We start from the raw sequence: 21,455 nt of genomic DNA on the forward strand, positions 1-21,455 counted from the left end.
GGCCTGCATTGCAGTCTTGGAGCAGCTCTACCAGCATGTAGTAATGACGCGTCGGGGAGGGAGGAGGAAGAAAATCACAGCATTGTTTTTTAAGTGATTACCTTCTAATGATCTGCTCCAGAATCTTTCCTGGTATTGATGTCAGGCTGACTGGATTGTAACTGTTTGGGTCCTTTTTCCCTACATGTTTTGGTTATTTGTCTGAATTCCTCTTTGGTGATTTCCCCACTTTTCAATTTCTTGTACATGTATCCTTTAAATCTTAAAAACCTTGACATATAATGCTACTCCATCCCCTCTCCTGATTGATCCATTTCTCTGAAATAAGTTGTACCCCTCCATTACTAAATTTGAATTTTAGGACTTGTACCCTCATGTTTCCATTATGCTTATTACATCATAACTGGTTTGTTGTGCTAAAAAGTTCCAGTTCATTTTGTTTATTTCCTATGCTCTTGGCATTGGTATAAAGACATCTAGGCCTGTAGGACATTCAGCTGTTTATTTGAGATTATTGTCCTCTCACTGCTTAGTACTTATTCTGTTTGTCCAACCCTCTTTTTACCCTTTGTTTTGTTCCTTCTCGATATCCCAAGGATATTGTCACCCATCTCACACAATTTAATTAAAAAGTCTACCTGATCAGGTTTGTGAGTCTCTCAGCAAAAACATTCCTTCAAATTTCTGTGAGGTGCAATCCATCCTATGCCAGAAGCCCATCTTCCTGAAAAAGTAGCCAAATCATTCTTCCTGACACCAACTGCTATTTTTCTCGCCCTTCCTAGACCACATTGTGCAGCTAGAAAAATCTGCTGGGCTGTGTCCAAGAAGAACCCGAGTTCCCTAATGGTCTTTAAGCATAGAAAGTCAGGCCTCCAGTTGCTAAATCTTCTCTTCCATCGAAGCAAGCTCTTTACACTTGCTGTAGATGTAGTTCACCAGGTGTTCTTTCAAGGATATGAACATCCCACAGCCCCTGCATGTGATTGCAACACCTTCTCCCTGCTCCATATCCAGTGACTATGACTCAATGTTATGGAATCATGGGAGTTATAGTTTTACAATGTTTTTAGCTTTCTCTGACAAAGAATGCTGGTGCCTTACCAAACTACAATTTCCATGATTGCATACCATTGGGTGCTGGCAGTTAAAATGATATTTATTCTGCAGCATAGATGCACCCTTCGCACAACATTTTACTCTAGTAAAAATCAACAACACAAACTTCCTCTTGCAAGATGCAGGAATACACCTAGGAAGAGAGAGCCCACTATGGCATGAGGTATTATATTCCATTAATCTAGAAAGCTCATTTAACATTATATTTTATATTAATCTTTACACATAATTATTGCAATTCTATATTCAACCAGTTGACTGCGTAACAGTGTTCACAATTTACAGCAGTTGCAAAAAACAAAACCATGTCATGTTGTATTCTGTCAAACAGCAACAGCATTCACATAGAAGTTTTAGACACAAGAGTCATTATTTTTCTGTGTGCAGATAATGCATAATTAGCTCCAGTAATGATCATTGCAAGACAGTAGAAATGACAGGAAGTCTTGTCTTCTCATTTCAAAAGCAAATAAACAATTCCTTCCATGTCAGCTCCTGAACAAATTATGCTTCTTTAAAAAGACAGAGCTGAGATAATGATGAAATGAATCAATCACACAATCAGACAAGGGCTGCCATTCTGTTAGTGAGTTATAACATATGTTATTCTTTTGAATGTTGGAATTAAGAGCTGATCAACACAGAAATATGTTGTCTCAGAAAGTGGTGGAGTCTCCTTTTTAGATGGTTTTTAAACAGAGGCTGAATGGTCTTCTCTGTGTGCTTTGATTGTGTTTTTGTACATGGCAGGGGTTGGATTGGAAGGCCCTTGAGATCTCCTCCAACTTTACAAGTTTATATTCTATGTAATCCTTTATCTCCCTTTATCAACCCATCTTTTGCAAATTGATCATCCTCAACATGGCTAATGGGCACCCCTATGTCCATATCAGGGGCTGACAGCATCCAAAGAGTATCTCCAGAGCAAGAGAGACTGGAGATATAACATGACTACAATGCAAGATCTCAGGCATAACTGTGGAGAACCTGTTCAATATTTTTGGAAGTGCATAGAGGAACATATGCATCCTTCTTTACTATGTTATGACTGCTCCATCAAGTTACTGATAATCTGGAGCACACAATAGTTCACCGCATAATCATCACCACTGCATAATAATCACACTCCCTTTTTGGGCCACCAAATTGGTATTTTTCCTTTTATTACATAATCATCCCAACCTTGAATAATGGCCCCAGCATATTGCTGGCAAATAATCTGCATACTGTGTAGCTAGAGGAGGAAGACAACCTCCCCTTTATAAACATACTAGCTAGCATGGATGACAAAAACCATACTGCTGGCAGACTATCTGCATATAGTGTAGCCAGTGAGAGAAGACAGCTTCCTTGCTGTAAACAGTCTCAATGCAGCGAGGAAGACTCCAGTTTTACCTCTTCATGTGCCTCATGCATTAGATCCTGTTTCAGCTACAGCACAGCACGTGGCTGAGTCTGAAAGCACTGGATTGAAGAGAGTAACAATACCAGCTCTCTACAACCCAGTGCTTTCAGACTCAACTGAGTGAAGCACCATAGCTGAAAGTTGGCAGTCGTGTGAGCAAGCAAAGTGCAGTAGCTGTTTGTACAATTCAGCAAGTTTCATTAAAAGAAAAGCTTGGAGTCTTCCACACACTAGTGAGACCATTAACAGGAAGAATGCTGTCTTTTCCCATTGGCTACACTGTGTGCCAATAGTCTGCCAGCAGTATGATATTTTTCATCATATAATAGTTACACAGCCCTTTTTTCTTCAAAAAAAGGCATAAAATGTGACTATTATGAGATGAAATACAGTAATGATTCAGTGTTTGTGAAGTTCTTATATGATTTTGCAAGTAGCAGGTATACATACTAGAGTTAAAAGTCAGAAGTGCAAGTGACTGGACATTTGACAAAGGGTCCTTTTACCAGTATTCTGCACCAGCCTTTGGTCGCTTCTTCACTCCCCTCTTCCATCGCATTGTGGTGGCAGGATGGTCACCCTTACCACAATGATCCTGTCACCATTGCCAAAATATCAAATGAGCTCCTGACCATCCTTGGGAGTATTGCTTATGTTTGCAAAGGTGCCCATGTGATCCTGAGAAGAGAATAGGAAACAGAGGGAGGCAATTCCCCTGCCCTCTCCATTTCACATGGGCACCCTTGCAAGTGCCAGTAATGGCACCTGGGGATGGCCAGGAGTTGTTTTGAGCTCCATAGCTGCCTTGATAATGAGGACAGAACCACCAAGATACATGTGACCAGGATAGGCATGTAGCCCAGGGAAAGCAGGATGGCTGTGTAAACAGTCAGGTTCTGAATTGGAACCAGCCCAATTGTTTACACACCTCCAATGTGTGGAACTGCTCTGGAGCTCCCCCAAAGTTCAGGACATGCCCAACACAGGGCAAAAACTTGTTGATTGACCTTGTTCTATGTTGGGGTCAATTTTCACCCACCCTACTTTATAATGCCCACGTGGATATGCTCACAGCCTTCTTAACTTGCAAAGCATTCTGCAATTTTATCTGTACATGAAATTACATTTCCCTAGGTGGATTGCAAGATCTCATCCCTTGTTAAACAAGGATATCACTAAATAGTTCAAATATGTCTGGAATTCTGGAGAAATCTGGGATTAAATGTACCTGACAAATAATTTGAGCTTTATGTCATCAGGCCTCAAACACATCCAGTGTTAGAAAGCTGAGTGGAGTGGAAGTAGGAGAATATCAGTACAGACAGTCCCAAAGTTACAAACAAGATGGGTTCTGTAGGTTTGTTTTTAGGATGAATTTGTATGGATATCTATCTATCTCTATCTATCTATCTATCTATCTATCTATCTATCTATCTATTGATAGCATAGGGAAGGGTTAACACTCCTGTGGTGTTTGTTTTATTGTCTGTGCACCTGTTCAGAAGATTCCACCTCACTTTCTGTCCATGTGAGAATTGGATTTTGGAAAAGCATTCCCCCACAATGACACTTTCAGGAGTGAATTTCCCTTCCAAGGGGTAGTTTTCTCTCACTTCCTGTTGTCTCACCACTGTTATTAACTATAAATCATTTGTAAGTCAGATGTTTGTAACTTGGAGACTGCCTCTAATTGTGTCACGTTCTTGTCCTACATTTATAGCACCTCTCCAAGCCTCAGGGATTTTCCTTTTTTGTTCCTTTCATCTATAGGCTAAACCATCAGTACTGGACTACATGATTTATTACTTTTGGATGTTTTAGCAGGTAGGATCGAAGATCACTCTTAATTAGGTACATCAGGTGAAGTGTACATAAATGGAGTCACAGATGGATGCCACATTTATTTAATTTCCTCTCATCTTGAGAGGGCAATGATCTGTGAAAGATGTCTGTACATTCAAGTGCCATCCTGGATGACTCTCTGCTGGGAATCTTAGGACCTGCTCTTTTATTGCCAACTTTACCCTGCTTGGAGACAGAAGCTGGCTTGATATCTACAAATGGAAATAGAAAATATATCACACTTTCATGGTCATTTCTCAAAATAAACAGACTTGGTTACTTCAATAGCATTCCATTACATATGTACCTATAGAGCAGAGGATAGGGAGAGCTGTCATTTCATCATCTCTTAGCAAAAGGGAGAGTTCAAGGTGTTCTTTTTGACTTCTACTTTGTGCTAGTTGCTAATTCAAATATGTTGTTGTTATGTATCTTCGAGTTGTTTCCATCTTATGGTGACCTTAAGGTGAACCTATCATGGGGTTTTCTTGGCAAGGTTTTCTAAGAAGTCCTTTGACTTCTTTGAGGATGAAGAGAGTATGGTTTGCTCAAAGGACCTCTTCACATGGGGCATTTTGCCCCATTTTGCCATGCACCATCACATGATGCATGGCAGGCATCACCCACATTCCTCCAAAAGTGGAGGGGAAGCACCTTGGAGCTACCCACACTTTTCTCCCCTTTCCCATGTATGATGGGGGAAAAGGCAGTGGTGAACACATGCTGCCACCCTTTCTTCCATCTAATGGAGACACTTCTCCTGTCCTTACTGTATGATGGGGAAAGGAGGGAGGGCACGTGGGACACCACTAGCCATCCTGTGTTTCTTCCCTTTTCCCAGTGACTAGCTGGCAAATAGGCATGAACCAAACAGGCATGTGAAGTGGTCTAAGTTCACCCAATGAGTTTCCATGGCTGAGTAGAAATTGAACCTCAGTCTCCAAATTCATTGTCCAGTACTCACACAACTATACCATGTTTGGCTCAAATATGATATATTGCTATTAATTTGAATATTATTGTTACTGCTATGATCTCACATTTTAAAACTTCATGACTATAAGGATTCACAATAGACAAAAACTTGTTAGGGTTTTTTTGGTAATTGGAAATTAACTAATGCCCACATAAAAATGAATAGAGGTATTGCACAATGTTCAAATGCTCAGGAGGGAAGCAGGGACATTGCTCAAATGGTAACAAAGCACACAGTCTCAAGAAACAATGTGTCCCAATGCAGAACAGCCTATGTTGGGACATCTGGTCAGGACCATATTGTGCATTACCACAATTCAGTAGCAATGTTATGTATCATGTCAACAATGTAGTTCCACCATCATAAAATTACATATTATAGCCTCTGATGTAGATTTTCATCCAAACCTCATGAGTGGGCCAATTTAGTGCTTCTTTGAACACAATAATTGAAGAACTTGGAAAAGATATACTTACAGTAAAATGTCATGATTTCTATGACTATTATATCTAAAAGTAATATTTACAATATGAGAGTGTGAACAGAGGAAGATGACACTATTGTGGTACTTCCACAATAGGCACAATACTTTAGAGCTTCTCTAGGCTATGAGTAGAAATCTGGAAGAAGAAGGTTTAATCTTAATGGAAGCCCTTTTTATACAACTTCTAATGTTCTTTAGCAGGGTTTATGGATCATGCTGAATGAAAAGATTCCTTTATGGTCCCATGAAAATGCACTCTAACAAGAGTTATGAGATGATTGCAAAAATACGCTCTCCATCAGAGAAATGGCCATTTGCTGCCTTGCTAAAATTTCAAAAGTTTCTTTTCCTTTAAAAAGAAGATGGAAAAATGAATAATGGCATTAATAATAATGGAATGCTGGCAGCACTCACACATTTTGTACAAAAAATAGGCAAAGGGATCTTGCAGCACCTTTGAGACTAATAGAGAAAGAAGTTGATAGCATAAGATTTCTCCAAAAAGACTGCTAAGTCTTAACAATTGGCTGCCTTGTATCTCTCCACCTCCACAAGTCACTACCTCTTTTTCATTCTTTTCCCCCTGCCTTCTCAGCTTGATGGAAGGCTTTTCAGAGCTTGGAAAAAATCACTTTTTTTGGAGCAAAAAAGACCATACTGGTTGGATGCTTTGGAAAGCTGGAATCCAAGAAAGCTTTTCAAAGCTCTGACTCTGCAATTCAAAAAAGAAACTATAGAGTTTGAGTGCTCCTCATATCTTCTTTCTTACACTCCTTGGAACTTAGACTGTTCTGCTTTTTTATTTTTTCCATTCTGTGCTGTATTTCCCACTTCTCTGTCCATGTACTTTCTGCTTCTTTACAAATATCTTTTACCTCCTCATCACTAGGTTTGGTAGCAATATCTCATAAGATTCTCTTATTAATTCATGGCTTTCAGGCAAAGGAGACTTTTCAGCATGTTAGGTTTGCTGGCTGAAAACCCAGAAAACCAGGTGTATCATGAACCACTCATTTCTGGAGAAATAAAGTCAGTCCAAATGATAGCCCTATTGACAGCATTTGGAAACTAATTATAGTTAGCCCTCCATATCCATGGATACTGTAATCCAAGATTCAACCATTCATAACTTTCAAGTTTTTTTAAAAAATAATAATATAATTTTATTTAAGGAATGTCATTTTACTACACTACTATACGTGAGACTTGAGCATCCATGGATTTTAGTATCTACGAGAGATATTGGAACAAAACCTCAGCAGATACCAAGGATCCACTGTATACTAAATATGGGAAGAGGAGAAGAATAATATCAGTAGAGGCTGGCAGTTTCAATGTGAGTGGCATAGTGAATACACTCTGGTTTTAGAATGAATATTAGAGGAATTGTCAAAGGTGCTGCATGTATTCCCGGGGGGTGGGGGGTGGGGGGTGGGATTTAGCATCGTGTGCGTTTTCATAATTTTTGAGGGAGCATCATTAGAGCTACTGAAACCACCAGTTTCCATTGGTGGCAGCCCTGCCCACTCATCAGCATCATTCTCCAAGTGTGGAAAGCAATGGTCGAAGATAGGAATTTAACCTTACATAGAGGCTCTTTGTCTGACCCACAGCTCATACAGAGAGACTCAATGCACAGCTGAAGCTCTCCTCATCAAACTGTTGCTGTCCACAGGAGGAGAGTGATGGTGGGTGGAAAAGGTTTTTTCTTCTTGCTGTGTAGTCAGTTATCTCAATTATGGACAGGGCTTTACTGACACAGGCATTTCTCTGCACCCATTTCCATCTGCCTTTGGGTAGGCATTGCAAGTTTCCACAAAGGGAGTGGGAACGATTGCAAACAATTGGCATTTCGATTTCTCTTCAGGATCACAAATAGTTAGGCGAAAGACCCAATTATTCAGCTATGCTGGCCTGTAGATGTAACATTTTTTCTTGCAAGTGCTTAGTTTAAAGACAACAATTCTTTTTTTTTCTTTTTAAAAGATGTCTTGAGTTTATTGACAAACTGTTGCTGCCCCTCCCCAAAGGGTTCCTTGAATAAAATACCCTTAATGAACAAAGGCACAGCTTTCTATGCTAATGCCATAATGTATTTATTTATGTTCTGTCATCTTATAAAAGCCTGGCTCTTCTCATTTTTATCAGCCAGGCTGCACTTTGGGAATTAATGTAAGGTTATCTGCAATATATGCTGAATTCAGATACCAAGAAGCAAAGGCCCAGCAGACAAGAACTTAAATCAACTGCATATAAACCAACTGCAGAGAGAGTATGAGCAGGAGTAAATCCTTATTCACAGATAGCCATAGGCTGTGCTTATTAGGAGATATTACAAATATGTATATGAACCAATGCATCTCCACTCAAATAATTAATTACTTCTTGGAAAATAATAGGTTCAGATGTTGAGGTGTGTTGCTTAAAAGTATTTAAATTATGTTATTGTTTGAAATTATTTATAATGCAATCTTATACATATCTTCTTAGAAAGAAGTACATGAATTAATTTAATTTATTTATTTATTTTATTTGCATGCTGCCTTTTTCCCAGAGTGAGACCAAAGGTGATTCCCAAAAACAGTCAATTTAAAAAAATACAAATCTAAAAACAATTATAATCATCCCACAAAACAACAAAACATTATTTAAAAATAAACAGAGTTTTACAAAGATATATTACTCATTCCAATGATAATCTTGTTTACTTACAGATTGAAAGCCTGCTTACACAAAAACAACCTTACTTGCTGGCGCCAGGCAAGTATGGAGGGGACCAGCCTAGCCTTCCATAGAAAAGTATTCCAGGAGGATCCACTGGGAAGGCTCTCTCTTATGACTTAACCAAATGAGCCTGTGTTGGGGGTGGGAATGAGAGAAAGCCTTCCTGAAGAACCTAAGTCTGGCAAGTTCATTGGGGAGATGTAGTCTGCCTTATGGTCTGGATCCAAGCTTTATAGGACTTTATTGGTCTTGACAAGCAGTTTGAAGTTTGCCTGGAAATGAACCAGTTGAGCTGTTTTAACACTGTAATTATATACCTAGGAAGAATATATTTGTATAACCTGGAAATCAATCCTTTATTTTCTTTCTCCAAAATATCCTCCAACTCTGATTTTCTTTAAGCAACCCCAATTTTATTGTCTACTCTAAATATATAATGACATTGATGATAATGAAACCAGTCATTTATCCCTACCTCTTCTCTCCCTTTTAGTTTTCATTGTTCATTTTCTTCCCTATAAGTTCTCAGTTCTTCAGTGTATGTTGGTTTTAACACTGCTTCCAAGGACGCAGCCATAAAGGGATTATCTGCTTCATCCCTTTCTTGTATCTTTTCCACATCACTAAAAGGCCAACTAAAATCTTTGTTAATCTTCTCTTTTGCATACCATATATAGGCATGACAGCCAAATCTTAGTCCCTCTAGACTAAGTAAAGCTTGATTTTATAATTTTATCCCATCCTTTAGCCAACTTAAGCCTGCAGTTTCATAATAGTATCTAAGATCTGGGAGCACTAATTGTCCTCTATGTTTTGCATCTATTAGATTTCTATATGCAATTCTAGACTTTTTCCATTCCATATAAATTTAACCAATTCCTTTCTCAATTTCTCAAGACCTTTTCATAAAACTGAATTTAATGCATATTACATAGTTCTTTTTCAAAGGCACATAAAATATAACCAGTAGAAAAATGATATATTACCATTCATGTAAGTTATGATAATGAAATGGGGGAAATTAAAAAATATAATTCATTACATCTATAGACAGCGTCTGTTTCTGATTACAAATTAAGTATGAAAAGTTATTTGTATTCTAAGTGAATTGGAAGAGCATTGAACATACATTTGCTCTCTTTGAAGTACTCACTTCCACATAAAAATTATGGCTTTGTTTAAACATCTTGCCTATGCCAGGCTATGTCAATGTTTCTCAACTGGCCATTATGGGAACTGCAGCCCAAACACTCAAAGGTAGGAAAAACTAATATACATTAATTAATAGGATTTCTCAGTTTTTCAGTGGACCGCTATCTTACTTGGAATACACAAGTAGGAGTGGAAACATGGGCATAAAGCACTTGCTCTACACCTGTAGCTACAACCAGGATCATAGCTATTGGGGAAGGGCAAATTTGTCCTTAAGCAATTAACAAAAGTTTTTTTTCTTTATTCCCCACATTTCTAGCAATATAGTAACTTGAAATTTCAATCAGGTATTGGGAAATCCTGATTAGTCATCCAAAGAAAAGAAGCATGCAATGTTACCAGAGGACTGCATACACAGCCAATATGAGTAATAGCTAGGGACAATGTTGAGTGTCTCCTTGCCTTCAATGATAATATTTTGGAGAATGTAGGAAAATTTCATGGGAGGAGGAGAAATATTATTTTCAGTGTCCTCATTTTGCCCGTCTATAGCTATGCCCCAGGTTGCAGCTTTATATAATTATTTGGCTTGTCCCTGCTAACAGTGTTTCGCTTAGGCTTAGGCTACATGGACTCTTGATATTACTTTGGATTTTCCCCTGGGTTCAAAAGGATAGAAATTGAATTAATTCATGTGAATGTCGGAGCAATAAACCAGCAAATTATTAGCTAAACTTAATAATCCATTGACAGCACAAATCCACACAAGTATTGGCCTAAATCCAGTAAAATACTGCAGAAGTCTTTAAGAGGCTCAATCTTTCCATACTCTCACCACTGTAATGAGTCGCATTATGTGGAGTCCTATTTCTGTGAAGAACTCAGCTTAAGTCATTTTTGGGAATCAGGATTTCTGTGAGTAAATTCTTATCCCATCATGCAGGAATTCAGCCATTTGAATGTTATTAATATTAATAGGTCACTCTAATGAATCAATATGCACTCTAATGAAATTATCCTGAAATTATATCCTATGTATGTGATTGTGTGTCCATTTCTTTGGAGTTAGAGTACATGGCAAAGAAGAAACAAGAAAATGATAAATATTCACTGTCAGGAAGATACATCTATTTCAATTTCTTAAAAATTGTTCCCTCAACACAAAGTTTGTGCTGGTTTAGAACAAGCTGTCTGGAGTATAACTATTTAGATGATGATGTATTGTCAAAGGCTTTCATGGCCGGAATCACTGGGTTGTTGTAGTTTTTTTCGGGCTATATGGCTATGGTCTAGAGGCATTCTCTTCTGACATTTCGCCTGCATCTATGGCAAGCATCCTCAGAGGTAGTGAGATCAGTTGGAACTAGGAAAAAGGGGTTTATATATCTGTGGAATGACCAGGGTGAGACAAGGACTTTGTCTGCTGGAGCTAGGTGTTAATGACCAGGATGGGACAAAGGACTCTTGTCTGTTGGAGCTAGGTGTGAATGTTTCAACTGACCACCTTGATTAGCATATAATGGCCTGACAGTGCCTCAAGCAAACTTTTGTTGAGAGGTGATTAGATGTCCTTGTTTGTTTCCTCTCTGTTGTTGTGCTGTTGTAATTTTTGAGTTTTTTTTAATACTGGTAGCCAGATTTTGTTCATTTTCATGGTTTCCTCCTTTCTGTTGAAATTGTCCACATGCTTGTGGATTTCAATGGCTTCTCTGTGTAGTCTGACATGGTGGTTGCTAGAGTGGTCCAGCATTTCTGTGTTCTCAAATAATATGCTGTGTCCAGGTTGGTTCATCAGGTGCTCTGACTTCTCTGGTTGAAGTAGTCTGCAGTGCCTTTCATGTTCCTTGATTTGTGTTTGGGCGCTGCGTTTGGTGGTCCCTATGTAGACTTGTCTACAGCTGCATGGTATCCGGTAGACTCCTGCAGAAGTGAGAGGATCCCTCTTGTCCTTTGCTGAATGTGGCATTTGTTGGATTTTCTTGGTGGGTCTGTAGATAGTTTGTATGTTGTGTTTCCTCATCAGCTTGCCTATGTGGTCAGTGGTTCCCTTGATGTATGGCAAGAACACTTTTCCTCTGGGTGGATCTTCGGCTTGTTCTTGGTCTTGCAGCTCTTTTGATGTCTGAAGTGGAGTATCCATTGGCCTGTAGAGCCCAGCTGAGGTGGTTCAGTTCATCTTGAAGGAGGTGGGGTTCGCAGATTCTTTTTGCACGGTCTGCCAAAGCTTTAATGGTGCTTCTTTTTTGACTTGGGTGATGGTTGGAGTTTTTATGTAGATATCTATCTGTGTGTGTGGGTTTTCTGTAAATGGTGTGACCTAATTGTTGATCTGGTTTGCGGATGACTAGGACATCTAGAAAAGGCAATCTTCCTTCATTTAGATGACGTCCATGTTTATTTACAACCTTGGGACATCTCTAACAAATAAGGCTTAACAAACAGAGACTCATGATTACTCTGCATTCACAAACCTAAAACTATCCACGTAAAATCTAAGATAAACTTTGTAAGAGTTATTTTGTGCGCTTTCTGGGGTGGGTGTCTACCCCAAATGTCTGGAGGTCCTACCCGTCTTCCCCCAAGCCCCTAGGCCCTTTAGAAAAGTAAACACACTCTTGTAGCAGTTCTCCTGGCACATAGAAATGACACAACAGTCTTCGAGGGAGGGGATGGATATTCCCACAGTTTACTTAACTTATTTAGCCCAGTAAACTGTGGGAATACTGTCTGGACCACAGTATTCTGCAGTCCAGACACCAGAAATAGTGGATTTATCCTGCGCCTTCCAAGAAGGCATGGAATAAATCCATTATCAAATTAATTCGCTACAAACCAAGTTTTTCCTGTTTTTAGTGAATTAATTTGGGACTGTCCAGAACATTGTCTGAACAGCCCCTCCTTTATTGCAGGAATTACCGCAATAAAGCTACTGTCTAGATGGGCCCAAAGAATCAGAATATGTGAACGTTACTCTATGGACTATAACTCCCATAATACGCTTTAGGAAATCTGGGAATTGTCATCTTTAAAAAAGATCTCTTACAAGGCTTTAGATCAGTGGTTCTCTACCTGGGGTCCCCAGATTGTTTTTGGCCTACAACTCCCAGAAATCCCAGCCAGTTTACCAGCTGTTAGGATTTCTGGGAGTTGAAGGCCAAAAACATCTGGGGACCCCAGGTTGAGAACCACTGCTTTAGATGTTACATGGATGGTTGTAAGTCCAAAAATAATATTTCAAAATAAGACTCAACAAATATTCTCAGGATGAAACTGTAACAAAAATGGCTTTCAAATTAGTTCAGGAGGTGTAGATGAGGAATGGGAGTGGCTATTAACTTTACCCTTAATCCTAAACAGGAAAAGGTAGCTGGTGTTGTTGCACTGAATCCGATCAGAGACAACCAACAAAATACTGTGCTAATGCTGATCGGGTTCACATTGCAGCACCCCAGGGGATCTTTGTTGTCACCTCTGTCAAGTAGAAATGTACTGTGGTCTATGATGTACCACCGTGCTAAGAAGCAGGGAGCATTGCAACAAGTACCTCTGCTCATAAAAGTTAAATGTGAATGAGAGGACGAGAGGTTTGTAACTATGCTGACTGTATTACTGATATGGTTCGTTTCACATCCCTGGCACAAGCTGTCAAGCAGAAATGTACTATGGTCTATGATGCACGGCGAAGTTAAGAGGCAGTGAGTATTGTGCAAATACCCCTATTAATAAAACTTAGGTTTTTAGGACTACAGAGACCAAGGCATGACAAACACAATTTGTTACAGAATCAGTTCCCCCATTTAAAGAGAATCCAAGCAAAACTAACAATCTACCGAAGTTGCAGACAGCAAGGATTTGCTGGGAAAGAAAAGACATTGGCAAGAGTTGTCTTTATACCATTTGCACCATTTGATAACACTTCTGGATTTTTAGAAGGAACATGGAGTTCCTCAGTAGAGCCATACTGACAATGTCATTTCTGGTGAGGTCACACCAGGGTGCCCACCATATGATGACCAGAAGCGATGTCATGAGCAAGGCTCTGCAGGGGAAAAACAACACTCAGGTTTTTTTTTAATGTGTGGCCACTGGACTGCCTTCAGTGAGGCCCAACTTAGCAGCCCACACATTTAAATACCAGGGTTCACCCAGGAGTTTCCTGGAAACTCTAGTGTAACCTGCGGTTCTTCTTGTGCTACATTACTAGTTGGAAAAAAGCACTTCTGTGCAATGGCTGTCTGTCTTCTGGACTGCTCACAGCAGGTTTAAGGTGAGGACATTTCATTTGGCCTGTGTAGATACAAGGCTAGGAATAGAACAAAACATACAAGAAGTTCAGAAATAAGGAATGCAGAAAATTGTGAACAGATTTTGTGAATACACTCAAAGAAAAAGACATGCAAGATTGATTTCACAGGGCCAGAGATATATATTTCTGAAGCCCTTTCTACGCTGCCATATAATTAGTTTTATCAAAGCAGATAATCCTCATTATCTGTTTGGAAGTGGATTATATGAGTCTACACTCACATAAAAATCAAATCTCTCGTTCCTGGGCAAGGTGATTGAGAGGGCAGCAGCGGAGCAGTTGCAGCAATTCCTAGACGACACAGCCGGACTAGATCCCTTCCAATCCGGCTTCCGTGTGGGGCACGGGACAGAGACTGTGCTGGTCTCCATCACGGATCACCTTCGATGCCAGCTTGACCAGGGCGGGTCAGCACTGCTTGTGTTATTGGATCTCACAGCAGCATTTGACACAGTCGACCACAATCTCTTGACCCACCGCCTTGCTGTTGCTGGAATCAGGGGGACAGCTTTAAACTGGCTGTCCTCCTTTCTTCACAACCGTGGACAGCGAGTGGAGAGGGAAGGCCTGGTTTCTGAGAGGTCCCCTCTATCTTGTGGGGTTCCTCAGGGGGCCATTCTCTCCCCTCTGTTGTTTAACATCTATATGCGACCACTTGCTCAGCTGGTTCGAGGTTTTGGGCTTGGGTGTTATCAGTATGCCGATGACACTCAGCTGGTGCTGAAGATGGAAGGCCGACCGGACTCTGTACCCGATTGTTTCCATCAGTGCCTCGAGGCCGTTACTGGATGGCTGCGTGCCAGCAGGTTGAGGGTGAATCCAGCAAAGACGGAGATCCTATGGCTGGGTGGATCGGGCAGTGGGGACATCCATCTGCCCACCCTGGATGGCGAGGCGTTACACCCGTCATCATTGGTAAAGAGTCTGGGAGTCCTTTTGGACCCTCTGCTGACAATGGAGGCCCAGGTCTCCGCCGTGAGCAGAACCGCCTTCTTTCACCTGTGGCAGGCTAGACGGCTGGCCCCTTACCTGTCCAGGGACGACATAGCTACGGTGATCCAGGCCACGGTCATCTCAAGACTGGACTACTGTAACGCCCTCTACATTGGCCTCCCTCTGTCGGTGATTCGGAAGCTCAAGTTGGTACAAAACGCAGCTGCTCAGCTTCTTGCGGGAATTCCGATGAGATGCCACATAACACCAATCTTATTACAGCTGCATTGGTTACCAATTGAGCACCGGATCACTTTCAAAGTGATGGTACTCACCTTTAAGGCCTTGCATGGTCTGGGGCCAATGTATCTGAGGGATCGTCTCACCCCCTACCAACCCCAGAGATCCCTCCGTTCTGAGGACCAAGATCTATTGGAAGTCCCCAGTGTCAAGACCTTGCGTCTAACGGCAACCAGACGCAGAGCCTTTACAGCAGTGGTGCCATCAGTCTGGAATGCTCTGCCACCTGAAGTTCGTGCCCTGCAGGACTTACCAGCTTTCCGCAGGGCATGTAAGACATACCTGTTTCGACAGGCTTTTAATGTTTGATACTGTTGTTTTTAAATTGTTTTAAATTGCTTTTGAACTTTGTTAGATTTTAGCTATTCTTGTAAGCCGCTCCGAGCCCCAGGGGAGTGGTGGCATATAAGTTTAAATAATAAATAAATAAATAAATAAAATCCAGTTCAAAGCAGATAATCAGAATTGTACATGGCAGTGTAGAAGGAGCTTGAGAACCCACATCCTTATTCAATTATAAGATAATATTTTCTGAACTTCTTCACAATGAAGTAAAAGGATGCCTAAGGACATAATGATTCTCCCCGCTCTCCCACCACACTATTCATGAGTCATCTCTACAGGATTCACAAGTTTCTTTAGTAACATAGCCAAAGTAACTGCAGCTGCAAACCTCTAATTACCACCAGCTATCATTTGTACAGCTCAGTCTGACATCTAGGCTGAAGTGAAGGTTAATGAAATTCTTATTTGCACATGCAGAAAGTCAAAATATGAAATGCATTATGCTGGGTATGCCTTCCATTTTGAAAAAAAAATTGTTTGGTCGAGGAAGATTTAGAGCTCTCTGTAGCAGACAGTGCGGTGTTTTTGCCCAGAATAAGCAGATTTCTATTCTAGGCATGAGCACTGTCGGCTGGATGTTTTGTATAACAAGTAGCTTTCTTATATTCCAGTCATGGTTATGGCCATGCAGATGGGAACCTGTATTGGAATGAAATGTGATGATTATGATGTTCAAAGCACATGTAGAGAGTGTAGTAGTGCATGTATATGAGACATTACATATGTGTAGCAGGTAAAATATATTGTACCTTGCTAATATTTTGTGGGTTGCTTATGAAACTGTGCAATCCGGTGCTTTGAACTTAGAATTCATGAAAATCTAAGAAGTCTCATACTGATCAAGTCTGCTTGATAAGTATGAAATTCAAGGAATCACCTGCCAGGTACTGCAGGAAGTCTACAAGCAGGGTAAGAGAACCATATGTTCCATTATATGCTCAATAACATAAAGAGCTTGGGATGGTAGTTGGGTGTTTTCCCCTACTGCTCCCAAAAATCATGTTGGCTGGAAAAGTTTTAAGTTGTTCTTCAAAAGATAATTTTTCTATGCTCTCAGAACAATAACCGAATATTGCTAGTCTTGTTACGTATCAAGGCTAATAACCAGTAACCTGCCAGAAAATGTGGCAAAGTGATATGATCCTGTTTGGGGTTCTAGCCAGATGAGCACAATCGCTTAAACAGACCTCCCACTTCTCCATTAAGTCACAAAAATATGTACCATCCTCATACACTTAGCATTTTGTAGCATATGGGATGCTTTTGCAGTATGATTTTTTTCCTTCCCTGAAATGTTTTGTTATATTCTGAAAATCTTGACAGTCCACTAAATTCTACTTTCTCTTTTTTTTTCTTTGCCCATGGCTCGGTTTTTTGTATAATCTTGTCAACACTCACTAAATAAATTTGCTATTAATGGAAATAACAGCACTCTGGTCCATAAATTTGTTTAATCCTCTTTTTAAAAACAAAACCAAAAAAAACCCCTTGTAATGCTTTCTACAACAGTGCATTGTCTCTCCTTTGATATAGAGTCACTTGAATGATAAAGAGTCACTTGAATTTCTTCTTCAGTAGGTCGGTATTAACACATTACAAGAATAGAAAGTAACTACGTAAAGTCATTTTACTTTGAATTAAGTTGGAAAGTTGCCAAGAGAAGTTGCTACTTTATTATTGGGTTTTTTTTTTTTTTTGCTAAAGCAATTGATTTAAGCTGGAATTTCAGTATAAACATTCCTCCAGAATGAAAGCATTAATTAATTAAGTGAGAGACAGCACTGAAAAGCCAATACATTTTACATTTCCCAGCTGGTTCTTTATCCAAAGTTTACTTCTTCTGGCTTTTTACAAAAAAACAAAAACAAAACCCTAGTTGCTTGCTTTTTGCTAATTTCTCAGTCTGGGAAACTACAATATCTAGGCCACAGGAATCAAACCACTTGTTAAAGAAGAGTTTAAGCAGGATAAATTATCTATAAGGAACTGTTGAGGCAAACAGTTATAAATAAGTACATACATGTCCCCTTTATTCCTACCCTGTTGCTGTTGTTTTGTTATTTTATTTCTCCTCCTCCTCCTACCCTTCTACTCTCCTCCTCCTCCTCCTCCTCTTCCTTCTTCTAGATACATATTAGTAAAATCAGACATTTATTTTGCATCTATAATATCTGAAGCAACTCAAGACAAGGCACAGAAACATGTGCAGTAAATATGGCTGTTTATACAAGCTTTGGAGAATGTCTAGTCCCAAGTTCTTCTGCGTAACAGTCATGCAGCCTGCACTTTATCCCATGCCCTCTCTCCACAGTTACAGCTCTACCCTTCTCCCATTCCCTCGTCCTACTGTTTACAACCTGGCCAGGTTTACAGCAACTTACCACTATTGGTTGATGAGCACAGCTTCATTGAGTTTTGTTTGGTGTTTTATATGTGTGTGTGTGTGTTTATCTTATTTTATTTTATAGTGTGCTTATTTTATGTTTTGTTTTTAGACACCTTATGCCGTGTGTAAGCCGCCCAGAGTCCCTTCAGGGAGATGATGGTGGATATAAGAATAAAGTTATTATTATTATTATTATTATTATTATTATTATTCGAAAATAATAAACAACCTTCAAACATAATTTCTTTCTGTTTTACTCAACATGTTTACACATTTATCCCAACACAATTTACTCAAATTGAATTCTACAAATTGCTTATATTTTTGCCAGCTAATTCTGTTTCACAATGTTCAAAAAATATTGTGAAATTGTGTGTTTTATGAGCATTGTAAGGTTTCTTTGATTTAAGTTACCTTGTAGAATTGTAGCAAAAAAGGAGAATCACTGTAAATCTGATTAAACCATAGGACAGATGGTTCCACATTTGATTCTGAAAAGTGTTTATTTGCTATAAAATTAAAATGTGGTTAGAGTATTTCACTGGTTGGAAGTTTCAGGTTCAATGGACACAGTAACCCTCTGGAAGACCTTGGTACTCTTTTATCTTAGTCTGCCTCCCAGGGTTATTGTGAGGATGCATTGGGAGAAGAAAAGGTTTCTGGAAGAAACCAACTAGCTTACTGTTTTGACCCTACAAAGCAAAAAAGTAGGGTTTCTTCTAGTACAGTAGTAGAGCCAGCATGACATAGTGGTTTTTATAGTGGTTTTTGTGTTGAATTGCATGATGGAAAACCATGTTTGAATTCCCACTTGGCCATGGAAATCAATTGGTTGACCTTGGGCATATCACACTCTCAGCCTCAGAGGATGACAATGAATAAATTCTGCCAATAAAATCTCATGATAGGTTTGCTTTAGGATCACCATATAGTCAGAGATGATTTGAAGGTACACAAAGATAGATTCAAATAAGAACAGAGGATATTGTGGTTTGGTTTTTGGTAGAGTAGATTAGAAACAAGTTTTTACAAAACTGCTTTCTTCTATCTAAACAAGGAAAGCCAGAGTAAAATCACAGGGGATATCTTTGATTTTCATTTTGGGTAAGGCTTTTATTAATATAATGTAAAACTAAAATTAATTTCAAACCAGTGTAATTGTTAAAAACATGTCCTTCAATATTAACATAATTGAATTAATTTTTTGAATATGAATGATTAATTCAATGTGCTATCTTCTTCCATCTCTCATTAATTTTCCTATTTCTCAGTCATTATTGGCAGAAAGCAAAGAACATCAATGTAAGCAAACCTCCATAAAAATGCTCTACATGAAAAACACTATATAGATCCCCTAAAGCGCACAGATTTTGTTTATTCAAAGAGGCAGCTTCCAAATAATAGCATTACAGAGACAACCACTAGCTAATGATCAGAGGATCAAATAACATCTTTCCTCCTGTTGTTCTCTTTATATCCTCACTTTTATTGTGGCTTTCCATTTGTACATTGCTTGTTTTGAAGTCAGTAGTTTTAAACAAAATATAAAATTCCCAACAGAAAATCAGTAATAAAACTCCAGGTGTCAAATGTGATAAAAACTTAGCTTTGTTTCTCAAGCCATGTCACTCAACCATTAAATAATCATTCTTCCTCATTTTGCTTAAAAGAAAAACATTTAAAGAGACAAAAATTGTCTCCAATTTCTCATGGCTGCCACATACTTTGAAAGTGACCCAGGGAATACCCATCCATCAATCTATCCATCACACTTTTCCTTCAGATGGGTACTCAAGGCAGCCAACAATGAGCAAAACATTACAATTTGTTCAGAAGTACATATAATGAGATTCCCCTTAACCGAGGATCCCATATATGGGGTTCCATTTACCTGCTCAGGGGGAGATAGTCTTTCGAGGAATTTGCTAGAACCTCCAGAGAATGCTATGGTATATCTTCTCCACTAGTTATAGTAGCATTGCATTGGAGGACCTAGCAAAGTTAAACTATTTTAAGATGCTTTGGGAGTTTTTTTGGCTGAAGGGCTAAATAATAATCATGTACAACTAAAAGCAGGAGAGAACTCAATAGATTTGGATGGTCTACCTTATCATCACAAGGATATCTCATGTACAGACAGTCCCCGAGTTACAAACATCTGACCTACAAACAACTAATTGTTAAGGATAGGGGAGAGACAACAGAAACTGAGAGAATCTACCCGTAGGAAGGGAAACTCCCTCCTGAGAGAGTTATCATGGGGAAAAGGTGTCTCCACAGAAGATTTATCACCAATCCTTCTTTCCTCTACAAGCATTTTTTTTTCAAAATCCAATTGTCACAGGGACAGAAAGAGGGGTGAAATCTTCTGAATAGGGGTACCGACAATAAAACAAACACTACCAAATTCAACTTAGGTTCTGTAGGTTTGTTGTTATTTTGTTTGTAACTTATTGACTTCCAGTATTGGTACAGGTGAATATGGATATGGCTCATTTCCAGAATTTTACTAGCAACATCAAGAGAAAATATGTAGAGAAGTGAGCCTGAAGTTTGCATCCCAGGTTGCAACTACTTGTGCAGCAAAAATAGCACCTACATAGGGCTATTTTAAAATGATAGTTTTTCTCCACTGACCTTGTAAAGTTGGTTTTCATCAGACTTTTGGTGTATCTAATTTTATAGGAATATAGGAAATTACCTCATTATATCATTAGTTGTATTCCATTATTATGAAATACAGGAAAGGTGGTGACGGCCGACAGGGAGCTCTGGCGTGGGCTGGTCCATGAGGTCACGAAGAGTCGGAGATGACTGAACGAATGAACAACAGCAATTGCATCAGCAATTCATGTAGATATTCTTCCTTTAAGCATTTTGGAAGCAGGACTTCATGGCTTATGCATGGCTTTACTGCATGATTATGTAGCAGTAAAAATATTTCTACCTGTATTATTATTCTGTAGATGTTCTTGGAAAGTTAATACCAAACCTGTACTATATAAAATACTTTATATATGCAGAAAAGGGATAGCAGTTGTTGGATTTTTTAAACCACATGCAGTTCTATCCTATTGTGTTGTTTCAGAATTTTTAACAGTGTTTTTTTTTTGTATTCTCTGCCATGTGAAGATGTCTCAACAGAATATTCATTGAATATTTATTGAACCCCTGCCAAAGCACCATTCTCTTGTAGAAAGTTTTCATAGTAGCCCATATGTACTTTTGTTGAATGTTTAATTTGTGAAATATTTATCCTAATTGATTGCTATGGTCAAGTATAAGGATAGAAGACAAATATTAACAAAACATTTTACTGCATTTTACTAATATTGCATTAATGTATTCTGACATCACAAAGAAATGAAAACTTACCAGATGCATTCAATTATATCTTGCAATAAAACCTTCAACCTAAGATCAGCAGTGGTTTTGACTGACTTTTCCATCAGACCAATGAATCACTCCAGTCCTACTCAGTCC

General features: G+C 39.1%; 1 protein-coding gene across 7 annotated transcripts in view; it reads left to right on the forward strand.

Annotated features, from left to right (window-relative positions):
* The window catches only part of LOC132766860 (von Willebrand factor D and EGF domain-containing protein-like), a 324,994-nt gene that overhangs the window by 29,809 nt on the left and 273,730 nt on the right, over positions 1 to 21,455 (forward strand). Inside the window, exon 1 of one of the 7 annotated variants that reach the window (XM_067472870.1) lies at positions 20,783 to 20,825. The exons of the other annotated variants lie outside the window; for them this stretch is intronic. Within the exon in view, the coding sequence (XP_067328971.1) occupies positions 20,783 to 20,825 (43 nt within the window). Of the gene's footprint in view, positions 1 to 20,782; positions 20,826 to 21,455 lie in introns of those variants that run through there. 7 annotated transcript variants of the gene reach the window in all.

This window comes from Anolis sagrei, chromosome 1, assembly GCF_037176765.1.
Source record: "Anolis sagrei isolate rAnoSag1 chromosome 1, rAnoSag1.mat, whole genome shotgun sequence".
Classification (NCBI taxonomy): Eukaryota; Metazoa; Chordata; class Lepidosauria; order Squamata; family Dactyloidae; genus Anolis; species Anolis sagrei.